This window comes from Leucoraja erinacea, chromosome 20 (assembly GCF_028641065.1).
Source record: "Leucoraja erinacea ecotype New England chromosome 20, Leri_hhj_1, whole genome shotgun sequence".
Lineage (NCBI taxonomy): Eukaryota > Metazoa > Chordata > Chondrichthyes > Rajiformes > Rajidae > Leucoraja > Leucoraja erinaceus.
Genome location: NC_073396.1, coordinates 20,132,102 through 20,154,432, shown reverse-complemented (window position 1 = coordinate 20,154,432; position 22,331 = coordinate 20,132,102). Strand labels below are relative to the sequence as shown.

The 22,331-nt window shown below is 43.7% G+C and overlaps 1 protein-coding gene across 1 annotated transcript in view; it reads left to right on the top strand.

Moving 5' to 3' along the window:
* The window catches only part of LOC129707117 (calpain-15-like), a 142,987-nt gene that overhangs the window by 4,876 nt on the left and 115,780 nt on the right, over nt 1-22,331 (top strand). Inside the window, exon 2 of the mRNA XM_055651907.1 lies at nt 22,011-22,091. Within this exon, the coding sequence (XP_055507882.1) occupies nt 22,011-22,091 (81 nt within the window). The remainder of the gene's footprint in view (nt 1-22,010; nt 22,092-22,331) is intronic.

Below are 22,331 nucleotides of genomic sequence, written 5' to 3'. Positions count from 1 at the left end.
ACAGATGTTCACTTCAGGACTGAGAGCAGGAGATGTTTCCACACCTGGAGGGAGGAAAACTGTGATATAAAAATCCTTTAACCTGCCGTCCTGTGGGATTCAGTAACACACTGTTTAGCAAAACTAGTGCTTTTCCTGAGAAAACTAAATGATTTTTCATTAAAACCATCTTTAGTGGGGAAGGTGTTTGTTTTGATCGTCATGTTGGTTGCAGTTCTGTTTCTAGTAATCTACACCAATTCATTGCTGAGTCTAGAAGCCAACCTGGCTGTAAATGAAAAATGCCGTACTCCATTTTTATATCAACCGTTAACTGCCTAAACAATGTTAAACCTCTCCCGTCCCAGGAAGTATACAATACTTGGTGTATGTGGGTATGTGAGCAAAGAGTAGGAGTAAACGGGTCCTTTTCACAATGGCAGGCAGTGACTAGTGGGGTACCCCAAGGCTCAGTACTGGGACCCCAGCTATTTACAATATATATTAATGATCTGGATGAGGGAATTGAAGGCAATATCTCCAAGTTTGCGGATGACACTAAGCTGGGGGGCAGTGTTAGCTGTGAGGAGGATGCTAGGAGACTGCAAGGTGACTTGGATAGGCTGGGTGAGTGGGCAAATGTTTGGCAGATGCAGTATAATGTGGATAAATGTGAGGTTATCCATTTTGGTGGCAAAAACGGGAAAGCAGACTATTATCTAAATGGTGGCCGATTGGGAAAGGGGGAGATGCAGCGAGACCTGGGTGTCATGGTACACCAGTCATTGAAGGTAGGCATGCAGGTGCAACAGGCAGTAAAGAAAGCGAATGGTATGTTAGCTTTCATTGCAAAGGATTTGAGTATAGGAGCAGGGAGGTTCTACTGCAGTTGTACAGGGTCTTGGTGAGACCACACCTGGAGTATTGCGTACAGTTTTGGTCTCCAAATCCGAGGAAGGACATTATTGCCATAGAGGGAGTGCAGAGACGGTTCACCAGACTGATTCCTGGGATGTCAGGACTGTCTTATGAAGAAAGACTGGATAGACTTGGTTTATACTCTCTAGAATTTAGAAGATTGAGAGGGGATCTTATAGAAACTTACAAAATTCTTAAGGGGTTGGACAGGCTAGATGCAGAAGATTGTTCCCGATGTTAGGGAAGTCTAGGACAAGGGGTCACAGCTTAAGGATAAGGGGGAAATCCTTTAAAACCGAGATGAGAAGAACTTTTTTCACACAGAGAGTGGTGAATCTCTGGAACTCTCTGCCACAGAGGGTAGTTGAGGCCAGTTCATTGGCTATATTTAAGAGGGAGTTAGATGTGGCCCTTGTGGCTAAGGGGATCAGGGGGTATGGAGAGAAGGCAGGTACGGGATACTGAGTTGGATGATCAGCCACGATCATATTGAATGGCGGTGCAGGCTCGAAGGGCTGAATGGCCTACTCCTGCACCTAATTTCTATGTTTCTATGTTGCAAAGCTTTCACACACACAAGGTGCTGTAGGACTGCAGCATCAGGGGAGGGAATGGACAGGCAAGGTTTTGGGTCGGGACCTTTTCCCAGCATGAGGGTGCGTTGCCAGCTTTCTCCTGCTTGCTGCTATCACAGTTATTGATGACCCTGAGGGAAGGTATCTGCCATCCTTACTGGGGCAGGTTGCAACATCTCCAGACCCACAGCAGGGTGTTCCTTTAGGAAGGAGATGAGGAGGAATTTCTTTAGTCAGAGGGTGGTGAATCTGTGGAATTCATTGTCACGGAAGGCTGTGGAGGCCAAGTCAATGGATATTTTTAAGGCGGAGATTGACAGGTTTTTGATTAGTTGGGGTGTCGGGTTATGTGGCGAAGGTAGTAGAATTGGGTTGAGAGGGAAAGACAGATCTGCCATGATTGAATGGCGGAGTAGACTTGATGGACTATATAGCCTAATTCTTCTCCTAGAACATGAATTGCCTTTCTTAATTGCCCATTTTGCCTATAACTGATGGCTCCCTGAAATGTGTAACTGCTTCCGTTCGAAGGCGAGGACGGGGCAGCAGTGCTGATCTTGCCGTTGAAAACCAAGCAGGGCATTACTTAAAAAACCTCCCTCGTTGTGGATGGTAGGTGGATAGGGATATGGGGAGGGTGAATCAGCCTTGGCTTCTGGCCTTGTGTCTCGTTACTAAGTCATCAGCAGAGCCAATTTATTGCCTTTTCTTTTGGAGATGTAATGGGAGCTGGGCAGAAGCAAACCGTCTGAAAGCAGTGCTGATCCCTGAAAATGATTGGGAATTTCACTGGCGACTGCAAGTGATCTACTGTGGCGTTGGATTTATCTGGAGTAAAACATTGATCGGAGGTCCCGGTCATTAATTTCTTGGATCTGGTCCAGGGGAGAGAGAGAGAGAGAGAGAGAGAGGGAGGCTGTGGGTGGAGTGGCTAAGTGGAAGAGTAATGAGAGGATGCCAGGAATCTCAGCTCACATAATGAACACAAAATGCAGGGTTCCACACACACTGTCGGTGAAATGGTTCCAGTAAATTACTAAAGAAAAATAGTCTTGAGTCTTTCAATTAAAACGGAGGCAAAATGTGTTGTTCTTCTTTTTACTTTGGCACGCTTATCATTCTAGAATGGGAAAACATAATTTTCTTTTCAAAGCTATAATTTACAGTTTCACGACATATTTCAGGCAGTTCAATGTTATATGTTTTTCTTTCAACGGAACTGATTGATTTTAGTGTAGTAAGAAATGTATCAGAATGTGCCGCTTGCCAAGGTACAAGTAATTCCATTGCACAGGCTGTCGAGAGAATTAATTCATTTGAAAACATTATTGTGATGACCTTTTGAATTAGTTATGATGTCTTTTTCTGTGATTCTGTTTCTCTCCCCCTCTGACTAAGTCTCCGGTATAAATTTTTTTTTTATTATTGCATTTCTTATCTAACAGTATTGCCCTGGCACAAGCTTTAGCTGATACAGTCACTGCTGCCTTTTGAAGGACAGCAGTGTCTTAGCCCTGCAGGATAAAAAGCAACGTTTTTTGTTAAAACAAAATTTTGCAATTAGATTAAACCCTTGAAGCCGTCTTCAATCTCGGATTTGTTCATGAGTTTATGATTTATTTCCCGATAATCAAGGGGAGAGATGAAAGATTGTGACTAACTTCTCGTTAATGTGTACGAGCCCTGCCTTCATCTCAATTTTAAATAAAAAATGAGCAGAGTTTAGAAATAAAACATGAAATCCTCACGGGGACAGCACAAGACCACTAGGTACCTGTTTGTACCTGTTTGGAATGACATTAAGTATCATTGTTGCTGAGTGTTATCCTGTGCAAGATATTAATGATGCGAGAGTGGAATTCTTGCTCATGAATGTTGAAGAAAGCTCATTACCTAGACAGCGTGGTTTATCCCCAACCTCCATTTGACAAAATGCAGACACGAGGAACTGCAGATGCTGGAATCTTGAGCAAAACGCCAAGGTTTGGCGTGATTCAGCGGGTCAGGCAGCATTTGTGGAGGGAAATGGATAGGTGACATTTCAAGTCGGGACCCTTTTTCAGACTGATTTTAATAGGGGGAGGTGGGGGAAGCTGGAAAAGAGTGGGGGAGGGGCAAAACCTGGCAAGTGCAATTTGGAGATTATAGGAACTGCAGGTACTGGTTTATAAATAAATACTCAGCAGATCAGGCACCATCTCTAGAGGGCATGGATAGGTGGTGTTTCCACCCTTACTTAATCTGAAAAAGGGCCCTGACACAAAGCATCACTTGTCCATATCCTCAACTGACGGTGGATGTAGGTGAGGGTGGTGTGATAGATGGATGAGTGGAGTAAGTCCATTGTGACAGATCTAGTGTCAAACTCTGACACAAAGTGCTGGAGTAACTCAGCGGGTCAGGTAGCATCTCTGGAGAACGTGGATGGACAATGTTTCAGCTTCGGATCTTTCATTCGACTGAGCAATTCAGCGGGTCAGACAGCATTTCGGGAGCACATGGAGCGGGTCACTTATCCAAGTTCTCCAGAGATGCTGTCTGACCTGCTGAATTACTCCAGCACTTTGTGCCTTTTTTTAAATAAACCAGCATCAAGTTGCTTGTGTCTACTCCGCTGTCAAACTCGGCTGGAATGGTAACTCCAAACTGCTGACATCATCTCTTGCGCTTTTGGTTTCTGTTTGAATGTGCATTTTCTTCTCACTATTTTCAAGCTTCATTTTAATTACATCGTTTGTTGATTGCAGGGAAGGGAAGATGGTATTTGATTTTTCAGACTCTGACCTATGGCATACAGTTGCAAAAGCTCATACTGGGGATGTATCACTTGTTTGGTTTCCCCTCCACTCTTCCGCTGTGCCGGCTCAAAATGGTGTGACCTTGCTCATCTTTTGTGGATTGTAATTGGGATTTAGTCATCAGAAGGAGGAATGTTTGAACTAAATCATGGCATGAATGAACACAGCTGGACTCTGTGCAGCAGCCCAGTGACATTTCTCACCTGCTGCTCGTGCTGTCAAGATGCACCGTCCCTGTCAGCTGCTCACAGTGGGGGGCGCCTGTCTCTCCCCTCGTAACTCATAATCTCTCCCAGCATTTCAGGGAGGGGAGAGTGAAAGGCAGGGACTACATTCACATGCAGATACAAGAGACTGCAGATGCTGGAATCTTGAGCAAAGCACAAGGTGCTGGAGGAAATCAGCGGGCCAAGTGGCATCTGTGGAGGGAATGGACAGACTGTGTTTTGGGTCGGGACCCTTCTTCAGTTTGATGGAGAGGAGGAGGGGGAAACAAAGCTGGAAAAGAGAGGTGGGAGTGGGCCAAGCTTGGCAAGTGATAGGTGGCTACAGGTGAGGGGGGTAGGGGGAGATGGGCGGAGTAAGTGACAAAGGTTAAAGGTGAAAAGGAGATAAAAGGATGTCGGGTACGGGGAGGAAGAGTGAAATGTGAAGCCAGAGGAAGGGTTGTGGTGGGGTGGGGGTAGGGGGGGGGGGGGGGGGGGGGGGGAGTGGGAGGGGAAAGATGGGGGAATAAAAGGGGAATGGGGATGAGAGATAAACGTGCCTTGTTAGTCTACCATTGCAAACAAAAAAATCATCCTTTCTTAACCTCTCTGTGCCAAGTCTGTTTGTTCTTTTCTACTTGTTTGTTTTTATAGATCTAATTTCTCATTCTCTACTAACAACATTGCCACTTTATTTATTTATGTTTTGATTGGATTTGCCAGACAGAACTGTTCTGTAAGGTGAGTAATACTTTGGAGCTACAAATCACTTCTTCCTTTTGAAAGTAAATATCAGTGTTACCTCGTTAAAGAAAGAAGCAAAGCATCTCAAACCCATATTTAATATTGTATTAAAAATAACTTCAATCCCGGCTATGTGTATTGTGTCTGAACGGTGAAACGGCGTGTATCTTCTTGGTAAAATACACAGTGCTGGAGGAACCCAGCGGGTCAGATTCAGATTCAATTTCAGATTCAATTTTAATTGTCATTGTCATTGTCAGTGTACAGTACAGAGACAACGAAATGCATTTCGTCAGGCAGCATCTCTGGATGGAATGGATAGGCAAGGTTTTGGGTCGGGACCCTTCTTCACTCGATTTCAGGTCAGGAGCCTTCTTGAGACCTGACCCAAAATGTTGCCTGTCCATTCCCTCCCTAGATGTTGCCTGACCCACTGAGTTACTCCAGAACCTTGTGTTTTATTCAAGATTCCAGCATCTGTGCTCCTTGGAGTTTGATGATACTTCAATTTTGCATTAACCTCGAGTTTTAAATATAAATGGATTACAATTTATATAGTTTTAAAAAACTGAAAGGATCACCAAACTATTATTTCCTCTTGGTTTGCACGAAGAGTGTTTGTGTATCTTACTCCCGAAGTTGTGCAAAAGTGCCAGTAAACATTTAGACTGGGAAGCCCTTCAGCTGGTGAGTTCAGTGGGGTTGGTTGTGAGGAACCTCCTGGAATGAGATGGTTTTCTCCAAGGCTTCCATGGAATTTCTTGTGAGAGCCTGTTCATTAAACAAATTTGGGCTCCTATCAAAGAGCAACAGTGAGCTATTTATTCAGATTCCAGAGCTCACGGATCTGATTTTTTGTGTGCAACATTTGCTTGTTAATAATGGCAGCAAGGTGTTAAAGATTGGTCCTGCGCTGCTGTACGAGAATTATATCCTGAACTTTTCAAGAGGATAAGTAATTATATTTTAATTCCTAGCTGTGTTAGCAATAGCATTTCAAACCTTTTTAATCTAAATCTTGTAATGAGGGAATTAATCATAAAGTGAGTTTCCTACAACTTTGTAAATTAACTCTCCTGCCCGGACCTTTTTCCTTTAATCTTCTCTCTCATTTGCAAAGTTTCCCCTTCTGGTAAGTTACCAGACATGATCTTTGTGGGTGTAGGATGGTGTTAGTGTACAGGATGATTGCTGTTGGCCTGGACTCGGTGGGCAAAAGGCCTGTTACTGCGCTGTATCTCTAAAGTCTAAAGTATACGATGCTATGAGAGGCATAGATAACGTAGACAGTCAGAAACTTTTTCCCAGAGTGGAAATTTCTAAGACCAGGAGGGCAGGGCTTTTTTTAAGTGGAGCAAAGTTTACAGGAGCTGTGAGGGACAAGTCTTTTTACACAGAAGGTGGAGGATGTCTGGCAGGTGCTGACAGGGCTGGTGGGTGAAGGAAAATATGGCAATGGTGTTTAAAAGGCTTTTAGGTAGACACATGGATATACAGGCAATGTTGGAATATAGATCAAGTGTAGGCAGGTAAGATTAATTTAACTTGGCATCATGTTTGGCACAAACATTGTTGGCCAAAGGGCCTGTTCCTGTGCTGTATTTTACTATGTTCTGTGTACAAAAATACAGGCAGGAAGATGATCATCTTTGCTGGTCACAGTGTGTATACCAAGTTTTTCTTTTAACGTCCAGGATAAATCCCAGCTGGCCAATTATTGCTTGCATCAGTAAATTGGGGCTTTGTACCTGTGGCAGTCCCACCTCGTGCTTTGTGTGATCTGGGGATGAGGATAGCAGAGGGGAGAGCGAGTCCACCCACGACTCCACTGAGACTTGGTGCTGTTTCTCGTAGAAACAACATCGCACTTTCTTATTTTCTCCCTTTCTCCTCCTGTCCTGCGACTAGTTTTTCTTTTCTCTCCATCTGGAGAAAGAGGAGAAAATACGTGACAGCATAGTGGCACAGTGGGTAGAGATGCTACCTCACGGCGCCAGAGACCTGGCTTCAGTCCTGACCTCGGGTGCTCTCCGGAGTTTGCACGTTCTAACTTTGACTGCATGGGTTTCCTCCAGGTGCTCCGATTTCCTCCCACATCCTCAAGAAGTGTGGGTTTGTAGGTTAATTGGCCTCTGTAAATTGTCCCTTGTGTTTAGGGAGTGGATGAGAAAGTAGGATAAAATGAAACTATTGTGAACAGGTGATCGATGATCAGCATGGACTCGGTGGGCTGAAGGGCCTGTTTCCATGCTGTATCTTTCTATCGACCAATCATTGGAGAAGGATAATGCAGAGATTGGGTTTCTAAGGGCAAGAGCACCAAGTGTCAGTGGAGTGTTCGATTCTAAAGGTAACGTTCAGCATAAAACGTTCTGCACACGTGACCATTGCATGTACTGATTCATCCTCTTCCTATCAAATGTGCTTGCTGAGTCCTGGTGGACAACTTTCTACTGATAAATGGTTGAATCTACCTCTCGTAGCTTCCATAAATGGCGTTTTGTTCAAAATATGCATGCCGAGACAATGAATTACCTCTTCTACATTCAAAGATGCATTCTATGTCAAATAGATATAAATTATAGAGACACGAGGAACTGCAGATGCTGGAATCTTGATTAAAACACAAAGTGCTGGAGGAACTCAATGGGTCAGGCTGTGGAGGGAATGGACAGTTGATGCTTGCGTCTGAAGAGGCTCCCGACCTGAAACATTGTGTCCATTCCCTCCACAAATGCTGCCTGACTCACTGAGTTCCTCCAGCACTTTGTATTTTGTTCAGGTCTCAATTATAACCATGTTGTCTGTAAAGAATCACCTTCTGCTGTCCCATTGATCGGTGATTGTTGTTGCCTTCATGCTGATTTCTGCCTGTAATTAGTGGAGTTTGGGATCAGGACATCTAGGCTCCTGGCATGAATCTATTTCGAAGCCTCTCCAGGGTGGAAGGCAGCGTGGTATTATTGATTGTTTTCTCTGTCTGTAGCGTTGTCCCTCTCTCCAAGCGCCTTGAATCGTGCACAGCCTCCGGAGATGTTGCACCTGAATGTGGCTTGGGGTTTTAAAACTGTTAATGAGCAAATAGAGCAGGAAGTTTGAATGTCTCTGGGGGCTGTTTGGTGTGTAAGAGTGTGGGGCTTTCGTCAGTTTAATCCAATCGAGGAAATATTCCAAAGATTCTGCTGTTCTTTAGTGTGCATTGCAGCCTAGCTGCTTGACTGCTGGATTCCTGGATTGAAGTGCATTTCTTTTCTCTTGATTTTGCAAAGCAAGGCAATGTTTTTGTTGAAATAGAACACGGGTTTCTATTCTGGAATTGGAGAGACTTCCAGAGACTTGGATGCTGCTATTTGTTTATTTACTGACCTATATTTGCTGCTGATATAGTTTGGAGATACAGCATGGAAGCAGCCCCTTCGGTCCATTGAGTCAATGCCGGCCATCGATCACCCGTTCACACTACTTCTATGTTATCCCACTTTTGCAACCACTCCCCACACACTAGGGACAATTTTACAGAAGCCAATTAACCCACAAAGCCACACATGTTTGGGATGTGGGATGAAACTGGAGAACTTGGTGAAAACCCTGACAGACATGGGAAGAAAATGCAAACTCCATGTCGACAGCACCCGAGTTCAGGATCGAACCTGTGCCCCTGGCGCTTTAAGGCAGGAGCTCTACAAGCTGCCCCACTGTGCCACCATTGGTAGAAAGAAGATGATTCCTTTCTGCAGGATCTTATTTCTCTTTGACAGCTACCAACGTGATGTGAAGTTCGGGCAGGAAACACTAGATCTTTATGGTCCACCTTGGCAATGTCATATCTGCAGAGAGCTCCCACAGAGAAAATACATAACACCCCGCTGTGAAACACTAATATTAAATAATGTTATTTTCAAATTTAAAAATTGGATCTTGTCTTAGGTCATGCCAGCACTTTGTGTGATTTTCTTAAATGATTCTTTTAGACAGGAGAAGGAATTTGAGCAATTGTGTAGTTGTTCACTGCCTGAAGAGAAGTGCTTTTGATAAAGCTTTCTGAGCCGACAGGTGTCTTGTTTGCAACCAAAATCCCTTCAACCCAGCTGTTGTGAAATGATTCTCCATATGGTTTGGTAATCCCAATGCTGCCTGTGAACATTTCTTGAGCTTTCGTTTAATGGAAATAATATTCTAACTTCTGCATTCCAAGTCAACGCTGTCATGAAAGAGTGAGCATGTGTTCTTGCCAGTTGTAGTAAAAAAGGTTTATTCTTGGTCAGTGGATAAGGCCAGCACTCACTGCCCATCAGGGAGAGGTAGTGGAGTACTCCGTGTTAATAGCTGCCGTCTGTATGGCAAGTACCATCCAGGGTAGGACAAGACCAGAAAAGGCTACTAAGTGCTGGAGTAACTCAGTGGGTTAGACAGCAACTCTAGAGGACATGGATAGGTGATGTTTTGATTCGGACCCTTCTGCAGACTGAGGCCATTCAGCTGCTGAAGTTCTCTCCTTGGCTGTTCAACTTTCCCAGGCTGGTAGTGAACTGGTTGGGTTTTCGTTTGCTAGCAGAATATGTTTAAATTATATTGCTTAAATTGATCAAACACAACGTGTTGGATGAACTGGAGGGTCTGAAGAAGGGTTTCGACCCAAAACGTTGCCTATTTCCTTCGCTTCATAGATGCTGCCTCACCCGCTGAGTTTCTCTAGCATTTTTGTCTACCTTCGATTTTCCAGCATCTGCAATTCCTTCTTAAACAACGTGTTGGAGGAACTCAACTGGTTAGGCAGCATCTGTGGAAGGAATGGACAGACACTGTTTTGGGTCAGGATACCGCTGCATTTCCCTTTCCACTGGAATCTGGGTCTAGACCCGAGATGTTGCCTGTCCATTCCCTTCTCAGATGCTGCTTGACCCGCTGAGTTCCTCCAGCACTTTGTGTTTTGCTTAAGATTCCAATGTCTATACTTCCTCGTGACTCTTGCTTACATTGGTTTCCCCCTAGTTATTGAACTTAAGCTCCTTGGAAGGACCAAGGTACCAAATGAACCAAATGTCCTTGGTTCAATTGGTACTTAGTCAGTCCTAAGGAGCTTGTTTTTCAAACCATTCCTCTGGCAGTGTTTCTGTACGTTTAAAGTAAGTCATATTTATCTCCTTTGAATCATTGTAATGTATTTGTGCCCTTTTGAAGCACGGTGACTGAGATGACATGTCGGTAGCAGTGGGTTGTAAAATATGTACTCTGTTGCCACAAATTTTCTTACATTTCTTCACATTCTATTGGCCTTCATTCCATGATAAGCGTGCTTATGGACTGCAAATTCCTTGGGACAATATGATTTTTATCAAGTGACGTTGTGGGTTTATTGTCGTATGCGCAAGTACGGTGAGGTACAGAGACGATGAAGAGCTTATCTGTAGCAGCATCACGGGCCTGTACACTTTCTGGTCTTTCCTGTAGACATGTTGCTTTAAAAAAAAAAAAATTAATTGCAAAGTATTCACTGCATGAGGATTACATTTCACTCCTCAATTTGTCTCTCTATTGTTGAACGATTGTGAATCCCAGTGCCATTCACTAAAGGCCTCTGTCCATCCTGTTCTCCCTATTTTAGCGTTAGTAGCAATCTAGCAAGATTTTGATTAGAAACAACGGTTGTGTAATCTCTGAGCCATGAGGTACTCCACCCAACATCTTCCTGTGTCTCAGTGCCAGTTTTATTAAGTCATCATTTCCATCTTGTACTCTTGCTTGGTATTTGTTGGATTTTAAGAACATATAAAGTACAGCAAAGGAACAGGCCCTTCGACACACAATGTCTGTGCTGAACATGATGCCAAGTCAAACTAATCTCCTCGGTCTGCAAGTGATCCGTATCCTTCCATTCCCCACATTTCCATGTGCCTATCTAAAAGCCTCTTAAACACCACTATTGTATCAGCGTCCATTGCCATCGCTGCCAGAGCATTGCAGGCACCCACCACCACCCTGCACATCTTCCTAAACTGCCCATCTCACCTTAAAGTTATAGCCCTGTCCCACGGTACGAGTTCATTCCAAGAGCTCTCCCGTGTTTTAAAAAAATCAAACTGGTGGTAAGCACGGCGAATGAACGTAGCGGGTACGTCGGAGCTCGGGGACGTCTCTTAGCGCTAACGGCAGGTACTCGGGAAGACTCGCTAACAGCAGGTAAGCACGGGAAGACTCGTGAAGATTTTTCAACATGATGAAAAATTTCTACGAGAGCCCCGAGTACTGACGAGTGGCCATTACCGTAGATCCCTGAGTTCGAATCGGGGCAAACTCGGGAGTACTCTTGGAATGAACTCGTACCGTGGGACGGGTTTAATGCCCTCAAGTCTTTGACATTAGTTTGATTAAAAGCCTAGGTATGGAAATTTATAGAGATACAATGTCACATTGGATTAAGCCTCGGGATTACCAAACCAGACGGAGTGTATTTCAGAGTTTTAATAGATTTAATAATACTTTTGTTCCTCTGTATGGTTTCAATATCCGATACCGCTTCTGCAAAGGAACTTTACTTGTTGTCTTTTTTTGTCAACAGCCAGTTTTCCACCAGTTGCTAATTCTGCTGGGATCTGGTTTCACAAATCCCAGGGTAACTAGTGTTTGAAGCCAAGGAGATTTGTCAGCAGCATTTTCCCATTATTGTGGCCTCTGGTTGTAGCTGTGTAATTGCTCGACGAGAAAGTGAAAGTGCCGACACAGCTCCTTAAGCCAGCTGTGCTGTTCAGCTGGATTTGAGTTGATACGCGTTGTAACCCTGTCCAGCTTTTTTTCTAGAATACAGCACAAGAACAGGCCCTTCGGCCCACTATCTATGCTGAATATGATGTCAAAGCAAATTAATATCCTCTACCTGCACGTGATTCATTTCCCTCCATCCCCTGCATATCAATGTGCCTACCTAAAAGCCTCTTAAATGTCGCCATCGTATGCGCCTCCACCACCACCCTTTGGCAGTGTTGCCTTTGCTCCACCGATGCTGCCTAACCTGGTGAGTTCCTCCAGCACTTTGTGTTTTACTCAAGATTCCAGCATCTCAAATTCCTTGTGCCTACTTCTTTAAATCTGAATTGGGTTGAACGGATTGTTTTGGAACTCTCTAATAGCGCGTACAGCAGGAATTTTGTGGATAGTTTGAGATACATAGAGTGGGCTATGTTGCTGTGGATACAATGAAAAGAAATAGTGGTGAAGACTGCAGAGCAGAAATAATTCACACTCACCACTGGTCTCTGGTCTGTTGTGAGCTGGTGCAGTGGGCTGGGGGTGGGCTGGGACATGCGACCAAGGGGGTGGGAGTACTGCAACAAGGGACAGAACGTTAACACGGACTCCAGCTGCTGCTGCCCAGCTGCCAGCAGGGTGAGAGCAGAGAAGGATTTGGCTGCAAAGCTCCTGGTTCAATATTGTGCCAACATGACATGTCACTGATGTGTGCAAGGGCTGCTGGCATCTGTGACACCAGATCCCAGCACAGTTAGCAGCTGAAGGAAGGGCTGGTGAAGCCTTGGCTGTTGACAAAAACATGGATGGTGTCAGAGGGACAGCTTTTTCACACAGGGTGGTGGGTATATGGAATGAGTTGCTAGAGGAGGCAATTAAGGCAGGCTCTTTAAAAACATTTAAAAGACCAAACACAAAGTGCTGGAGTAACTGCAGGTCAGGCAGTATCTGGAGGGAATGAACAGGTGACATTTCAGGACAGTTTTGACCCAAAATATCACCTGTTCATTCCCTCCACAGATGCTGCCTGACCTGCTAAATTCCTCCAGTACTTTGTGTTTTGCTCAAGATTTCAGCATCTGCAGTTTCTTGTGTCAACATTTAAAAGACAATTGGACAGGTTCCTGGATAGTAAACGTCTAGAGGGATATGGGCCAGCATGGACATTTGAGACTGGCTTGGATGGGGCATCTTGGTTGACATGGACGAGTCGGGCAGAAAGGCCTGTTTCTGTGCTGCATGATTGTATGACTGCGTGAAGTTCCTTTGCAGAAGGTTAATAGGATATTGAAACTGTAGGCAGGATTGCCTGGATTCTTTTGAAATTTCTTTCAACCTCTAACTTAAATCATCCGAGTAAGTGTTTGTAATTGAGCTGATGTGCGAAGGGCCGGTCTGAGCAGTGATGTCCCTTTACTGCACTATTACTGTCAGCCACAACTCACCCACCATATTTTCGATAATTCATATGTCCAGACCTGGCACAAAATTCTCCAGCTACACATTTGGAGGAATTTTCCCACACTTGTAATGTTTCCCTGCTGATATCCGTTAATAATCGCTCTTCTGAAGTGGTCGACACAATGCGCACATCTGTAACCTCGAGGGCATCTGATTGAGATAAAACCAGGCTATAGAGGCGGACAGGTAAAGGGATGAACTGATAGAATAAAATCAAATGACGTAATTAACTAGAAAGAACACACATGCACCAAGAAGCATTTGCAAGTACACGGGGGAACGCACTCACCATTAATAAATGTGGTGATCGTATCTGGCAGATGCGATCACCACATTTATTAATGGTGCGCGCGTTTCCCCGTGTACTTGCAAATGCTTCTTGGTGCATGTGTATTCTTTCTAGTTCCTATTTTAAAATGTTCTGAATTAAAGTAATATTGTTCCAGTTTTTGTGTCAAGTCGAGTCGGGTCACATTTATTTATATAGCACATTTAAAAAACAACTCTCGTTGGCCAAAGTGCTTTACATTTGTTATAAGAATAGCACAACAAAACAAACTACATACATATATACATGTAGCCTCACTCAGAGGACGTCAGGAAAGGCTTGGGAGTATAGATAAGCCTTTAGTCTTGTCTTAAAGGAGTCGATGGAGGGGGCAGTTCTGATGGGAAAAGGGATGCTGTTCCACAGTCTAGGGGCTGCAACCGCAAAGGCGCGGTCGCCCCTGAGCTTATGCCTAGACCGCGGGATATTCAACAGCCCCAAGTCGGCAGTGTCATTAGAGCTCTCTGTGTCTTTTGGCAGGGTGAAACTTCACAACCCTACATTATTTACTCTTGTTGTGTAACAATTGCAATTGAGACTGCTCTGAAAGTGTGTTCTGACTGTAAAGTGCTGAGGTATATGCTAAAATGTTCCTCTGACTCCTCAGAGAGCATGCGGAGAAAGGAATTGTACAGGCATTAGAGGGAAAATAATTTCCAGGGCTATAGGATTGCACCCTGGAAAGCCAGAATGAACTTGATTGTTTAAGAACTGAAAATGAGTGATTGTGGATTATACATTTGGATGATTTCCTCGTATTACTGCAGCAAAAACCTGCGCTTCATTAAAATCACTCAGCGCGTCTCCTCTGGGTTCAAGGATAGTCATCGTGGCCAGTGTAATGTAAGAATGACCTGCAAGCACGCTGCTTCACTTTGTTCCTCTGACTGCCATGAAATGTCTTCTGTGATAATTCCACCGCCTACTGGAAACATAATCAATTATTTGACTGCCAGGAGCTTTTGGTAACTTGTTTCTTTAAATGGAAGCTGTAAAACAAAGTCCAATTGATGTAATATCTTCAAGAACCAGTCTTGCGTAGAAGACTGGGAGGTCAGCAAAGGGCAGAACAAATGATTGCACCACCTGGTTACACCCTGGGATTATCCATGTCTTGAATTCTTTGTCCCTGCTCTACCAGCCAACAATTATTTTTAAAAGACCTCTTCCTAGCAAGACTCCCAATGGTGGAGGTGTATTGAACGGGCAAAATCTTCAACAGTTTTGCGACATCATTTTGAATTTGTACGCTGGAGCTGGGTATTCTGAAGCAGTAATACAGGGAAATCATCCATGATATATAAACTACCATTACTAACCTTAATGTTCTTAAAGAATTCTAGCTTACTCGGGTACAATTCTACCTGAAGGCCCTGGAAATTATTCTCCCTCAAATGCCTATACAACTCCTTTCAGAAAACCCTGAATTACTTGGTTTCGTCCACCCTAAAGGGCCTGTCCCACTTACGCAATTTTTTTCGGTGACTTGCCGGCACCCGTCATAGTTGCAGCAAGTGGCTGAACATTTTCAATATGTTGAAAATCCGGTGGCGACCAGAAAAAGTAATGACTCTTTGGGCGACTGTTCACGACCATACAGGCGTCACCCCGCAACATGTCGGCCACCTGCTGCGTCTATGACGGGTGGCGGCAGTCGCCGAATAAATCGCGTAAGTTGAACAGGCCCTTAACACGCAAAGAGTTCTGGATCATAATCACTCTCCCCGCCGCAAAATATCCATTTGTTTGCTGCTATTCCTCAGAGAAGAATATCTGATGATATTGTGGCAACACAAGGAGCTGCAGATGCTAGAATCGTGAATAGAACACAAAGTAACTCAGCGGGTCAGGTAACATCTCTGGAAGAAATGAATAGGCGACGCTTCAAGTCAGATCTCTTCCTCAGACTGGAGATGTTCAAATATTATTACCACTCTCTCATTAATTCAGGAAAAATAACCAGCTAATAAATAAAAATAAAACTGCTGGCACTTTCAAAGATGTCTGCACATCTCTTGTTCCAGCTTCCTGTCTTCATCTACACCCTCAAGAACCAGGCCAAATTCTTTATTGTCTTTCCGTGTTTATTCTGTGAAAAAATATAGGCTGCCAGAAAATGCGGATGAAATTTAGAAGTGTAAAGCACAACATTTTGCCAGAAACAGGATAATGAGCATTATGGAGAACACAGTGCTTTACTGAGCAAATGATTACTGGAGCATATGGCATCCTGGGGTAAATAAACAGAGCCATAGACTTCAACAACTGCGGTGTCAAGCGTGGGGTAGGCCACGATTGGAGTACTAGTAATTGAGCATAAGGAAGGACAGGTAAGTCCAAGAGAGGGTGCAAAAAGGATTTGGTAGAATGATTCCAAGAATGAGGAGTTTCGACAATAAATCAGATCCCACAAGCTTGGGATTTAGATAGGGATCTGAGATTTGGTAAAGGTGCGCAAGATCCCCCCCAGTGTCCTCCCCCCCCCCCCCCCCCGCAGTGTCTGCACCCCCCTCTCCGGGATCTGCCCCCTCCCCCCCCCCCCCCCCCCAACACAGTGTGCAATTCCCCCCCCCACCCCCCCCCCCCCCCCCACCGTGTCCGCCCTCAACACAGTGTTCAAACTCCCCCCCCCCCCCCCCCCCCCACACACAGTGTCCGCCCTCACAGTGCTCCTGAGATTGCGATTGGGGAAGATTGTTGGAATGTGAAGGGTGTTGAGGCAAATGGGAGTGATGCAACACTACTATCTTTGCCAAACAGTGAGGTGCTGCTGTAGCGGTCTATTCGACAAACGTAATGGTTAGGTGTCACAGTGTATGGGACTGCTCCCTGTGCAGGTGGATGTGCTGACTCTTCAGACTATGCCACCCTCAGCGCTTGGTTCAATATCCGTGTTCCTGGTTGGAGATTGGTTGCAGCGCAATTGTCACCTAAAGTGTTCACTGCGGTGGCACCGTGCCTTGTCCCTGTGTAACGGTCCGCTGCTGCTGCCAGAGGGACGAGAACATATTGTTTTTATTTTTCCCCATCTGGACTCTCTGTATCCTCCACGTGCTCCAGTTTCCTCCCACATACCAACGATGTGTGGGTTTGTAGGTTAATTGGCCTCTGTAAATTGCGCCTGGTGTGTAGTGGGAGTGGATGATAAAGTGGAATAACACAGAGCTAGTCTGATGATGATCAACGTGGACTTGGTGGTCCAAAGGGCCAGATTCCGTGCTGTATCTGTAAAAGAATTACTTGTTTACAAAACCCCAAGTACAGCCATTCTTATCTGTAGCAGGGGAACCCTTCCTGTGGCGAAGTGTTCTGAAATCAATATACTGCTTATGGGGGGTTGTTGCTTCCAAGGATGCAGTATGATTAATTCTGCAGTGCAATATACAGAGGTGGTATCTTAAATGCAAAAAATATGCCAAAATGATTGGAATATCAGCTCTGATGGAATGCACGTCCATTTTTACTAAGTTTGGAAGTGTCATGGGTAATTTTACCCTGAGCAAGGATTAATAAGCAGCACACTATTCATTCTGTATCCAGAGTGCCTGAAAGTTGCACTTTCTTTATTCTATTCTCAGTTAGTTTCACAACAGAACTCTGCATGAAGGACTCGTCGTCAGAAAATATTTTTGATGTGACTGAAACTGCAGAATAAGAGGAAGGGTCCCAACTGTTCATTTTCCACCTCAGATGCTGCCTGTCCCGCTGAGGTCCCGTCGTCCCATTGCAAACAATGATATAAATCTGATGTTCCTTCTCTGTAACTTCATGCCTTTTTTTTTTAAGATCTAGGCTCTGTATGTTTCTTGATGTGTGTCACATTCTCTGCTGTAGTCCTGTTTTCTCTGCTGTGCCTCAGTGGAATATTTTTGAACTTTTTTCCCCCCACATGGTAGAGTACAAAAGCTATTCCTGTTGATTTATTTGAGGCCCATTGGGATTTTGGAAGTTTTTGTAATACGCAGTACAATATGTGATGTCGGTCGAGGGCACTTGCTTTTTGTATGAGTCTTGTAAACTGGGACTGATATCTTACAAACCGGTTTTAATTAACACACTCCCTTGGTAAAAAGTAGTGATGACTGAGCAATGACTAATGTTAAACTAATGACAAACGTACCATCTGTTAGTACAGCCTTATGTGGTGATAACCTTACATGAAAATCACAGTGAAAGGAAAGATCATGGCAATGTGATGAAAAATTGTCAAGTGATAGGCTTGAATTACCTGATGACATTTTAAACTTAGCAAGAGATGATGAGCACAGCTTAGTCTTTTGTTGTTAAATAAGATGCACCAATTATGTATGGTTTTGTGAAGACACAATGAACTGCAGATGCTGAAATCTTGAGCAAAACACAAAGTGCCAGAGGAACTCAGCGGGTCAGGCAGCATCTGTTTCACATTGAATCAGTCTGCAGAAGGATCCCAACCTGAATTGTTGCCTACACGGATGCTGCCCGACCTGCTAGGTTTCTCCGGCACTTTGAGTACAATTATATGCTTTACGCATCAGGTAGATTGCATATGTCATGTACTGTGAGTGTACTGAATTACCCAGGAACCCTTATAAAGAAGCCTCTGGCTGGTCAACTCGTGTATTAACAAGGTCGGTGTGATAGGATTAAATTTTCCTTTGTGTAGGAAGGAACTGCAGATGCTGGTTTAAAACAAAGATAAAACACAAAATGCTGGAGTCATTTAGCGGGACAGGCAGCATCTCTGGAGAGAAAGAATGGGTGACGTTTTGGATCGAGACCCATCCTCAGGCTGAAAATCAGTCCAAAGAAGGGTCTCGACCCGAAACGTCACCCATTCCTCCTCTCCAAAGATGCTGCCTGTCCCGCTGAGTTACTCCAGCATTTTGTGTCTATCTTGTATTTTTCTTCCTTTGATTCTCAAGGTTCATAACAGGATGTCTGGGTAGACAATCTGTTTCCTGGTAAGCTGGTGTCCACAGTGGAAAGTTGCACATTAATTTGGGAATCCCAGTGTGGGATGGTGAAGGTGGTGGGGGAGGGAGGGGGAGATTATATTCCTCCAACCACGATTACCACAGTGATCTTTATACAAATTAACAGGAAGTGAGTACATCAAGAGCAAGGTTATTTAGAGTATTTGCAAACCCAAGTTTACTTTAGGAATTCTTCAGGACTGGCTCGAACTGGAGTGGGTGTAGCTGATAATGTGCTTCCTGTTCATTCAGATAAAAGTTTCCCCTGGCTTTCCTTTCCTGTCGGGGATAAATGAGCTGGGCATCGAGAGAAGGTGCATCTCCATCGCCAGCTTGTATGGAAACAACCAAAGCCTTTCATCTCATTTGAGAAACTTTCCTAGGTCCACGTTTAATTGTCCCCAGGTCAAAATGCATCAATTTCTCTTCTTTTCTTGAATTAAATACCCACCAAATTAATATGTTAAACAAATAATGGTGATGACTGGTGTGTGGGACATTTGTGCTCTTGCTGTTGTGTTTGATTGGGTTGATGAGATTGTTGTCAGTATTGTTCAATCTCCGTGTATAACGTGAGCTGGAACCGTTTTGTAACGACTGTCCTGCTCTACCTCTCCATGACAAAATCCAATAAGCTGCTGGTTGAACAGCATTTAGTCAAGTTGGGATCCTACACTCTTGTAAATTGATGAAAGCTTTCTTTCTACACTGGCACAAAAAGAAAGGAAATGTAAAGTTGTGTATTAAAGGGGGAGTTAAATTCTTAGCCAGCCAGGTAGGACCTGTGGTGCAGACTCACTTGATTAGTGTTTCCTGCATTTTCTACATTTTGTTTTAATTTCCAACATCCATATACATTTTTTGTATTTCTTGTATCCATGCTATATCTTTCAATTCATCTATCCCTCTGAGGGGAATAGATTGGGTGAATGCACAGAGTTTTTTTACCTGGGGGGGGGGGTCGGGTCAAAAACAAGAGAACATAGGGTTACGGTAAGAGAGACAAGATTTAATAGGAACCTGAGGGGGCAGGTGGGGACAGGCAATGAGGAGGTAGCTGCAAGAGGAGGTAGTTGAGGCAGGTATTATAACGAAATGGAGACTTGGACAAGTACATGGATAGGAAAGGCCTAGAGGGATATGGGGCAAAGTTAGATGGGGCATCTTGGTCAGCATGGATGAGTTGGGCCGAAGGGCCTGTTCCCATGCTGTGTGACTATGACGCTCCCTTCACTTTTCCTTTCTTCACTCACACACATCATCTGAATAGAAGCAACTTTGTATCTGCAGCCAATTTAACTTTAACTCAGCCAAGCAAGCCAGAGAATAGGTTTGAGAGCAGTGTCTGTGCAGAACTGCATTCTCTGTGCATCAACGCTTCTTGTATGAAACATAGTGTGGACATGGCAAGATGGAGAAAATGTGGCATGGGGTTTTTTTTTAAACATATTTTCTGCCCTGGCTCATTCGTTGATCATTTTACTGTCCAAACTGGAGCCAATCAATCCCTAATCCTTTCCCTTACTTCTTTGTCCCTCTCCATGTAATCTATGAATAAAAATCTGACCAGAAGTTTAATATGACTAGTTTGTGAAGAGGAATAATTTTGTAATCTTTGCTCGGTGGTTGTTATTTTAGCAAATTTTTATCTTTTTAACTTTCTCTTCTAAAATATGTCATCTTGATTTTTCCCAAAATGTATCATTAGATATAAATGGTTTGTTAGTATAGGTACAACGCTGTTTTTATCTGCAGTAGTTTATAGTTCTGCCACTTGAATTTATGTTGTGAAATTCTCATGCCTGTCAAGGGCTGTCAGTTTTGACTGAATTGAAAACAGCAGCCGATTTGAATTTGCAGTAAGTGGAAATGGATGTCACAGGCCAGTACAGCACATGAACAGGCCATTCAGCCCAAAGTACATGCTGAAAATGTAATTTAGTTTGAGTCTAGTTTAGTTTATTGTCATGTGTACCAAGGTACAGGGGGAAGCTATTTTGTCGCATGCCATCCAGTCAGCAGAAAAACGCTACAGATTACAATCAAGATGTCGACTGTATAAAAGAGTAAAGCAATTGTAATGAATAATTGCAGATCCACTTCTTGGACCAGCACACACAGAGAGTTGCCTGGTTTCAATGCTATCTTGGGAAAATGATGTCTAGATAAACTAATCTCTGCCTGCACATGATCCATATCCCTCCATTCCCAGCATATCCAAGTGCCGATCTAGAATCCACTTAAACGCCTCTATCACCACCCCTGGTAGTGTATTCTAGGCACCCACTATCCTCTGTAAATAAAAACTTAACTCGCACATCTCCTTTAAACTTTGCCCCTTTCCCCTAAAGCAAGGGTTCCCAACCTGGGGTAAATACCCAGGGGGTAAATGTGTTGATTATGGATTTGTACATAATGTTTCTCATTGACTGACTGTGTTTGGTTCTGGTATCTGTTCATCATTAGATGTTCATAAATAAGTGAAATAATATTGTTATGTGCTATTATAGTTGCCAGGGGTAAACAGGATGGAAAAAGATTGGGAACATCTGCTCTAAAGCTATTCCCTCTGGTCTTTGATGTTTCCACCCTGGGGAAAAAGGTTCTCACTGTCCACCTAATCTCTGCCTCTCATAATTTTATATACTTCTATCGTGTCCTTTAAGTGTCTTGAAACATTCTGTCCAAATTACCAACCTCCCCTGCCAACTGTAAAACGTGCACATGCGTCCTGTGACTGTGTGGGTTCCCCCTGAATTTCTTCCCCCCATCCCTAAAACATGTGGTTTGGTGAGTGGAGTGTTGATGGGAGGGTTGGGAGAATAACAAATGAGATTAGTGTAAGTGTGAGCATGATGGGTAACATGGATTCAGTGAACTGAAGGAGTTGTTTCAAATTGGCCACTGGTTTCAATTCAGTCAGAACCAACAACGCTTGACAGGCATGAGAATTTCACAAAATAAATCAGAGCAGAACTGTGCATATGAAGAGATGTTTCTATGTCGCATGATTCAATCCAGGGAGATGTTTATTTCATCTCAGTTTTGAACAAATTAAACCATTTGTGTTAAAAAATGTGTTCATAATTCAATACAAAATTCAAGGAAGGTTTAGGCCGTTTCTGAATTTGGTGAAGAAATATTCTGCTGAGACTATGAAAGAGCACTCCTTTAACTTTTTTTAATTGATTTTCATTCCTTTAACTTGCATCACCGTGTTCAGCATTAGGATGGGAGCTGAAGATAAACAATAAAACTGAAGTTGCAAGTAAATTAATTAACTTTTTTTTGTAAAATTGTAGATATGCGGGGACACTGCACTTCACGTCCACAGAGCGACCCATTGCCCCGGTAGGCAGGATTGCTGCCTTTCACACAGCAAGGTGAGTTTTTACACTTTATATCAAATGATTGCTCAAAAACTGAAATCACATTGATGGAATTGATGCCATCCTGTAAACCAGATTGAAGATAGAAATGACACAAAATGCTGGAGTAACTCACCGGGTCAGGCAGCATCCCTGGAGAACATTGCAGGATGACGTTTTGGGTCAGGAGCCCTCTTTAGACTGATTGCAGGAGTGAGAGGAAAGAAAGTTGGAAGAGTGGCGAGGCAGGACAAC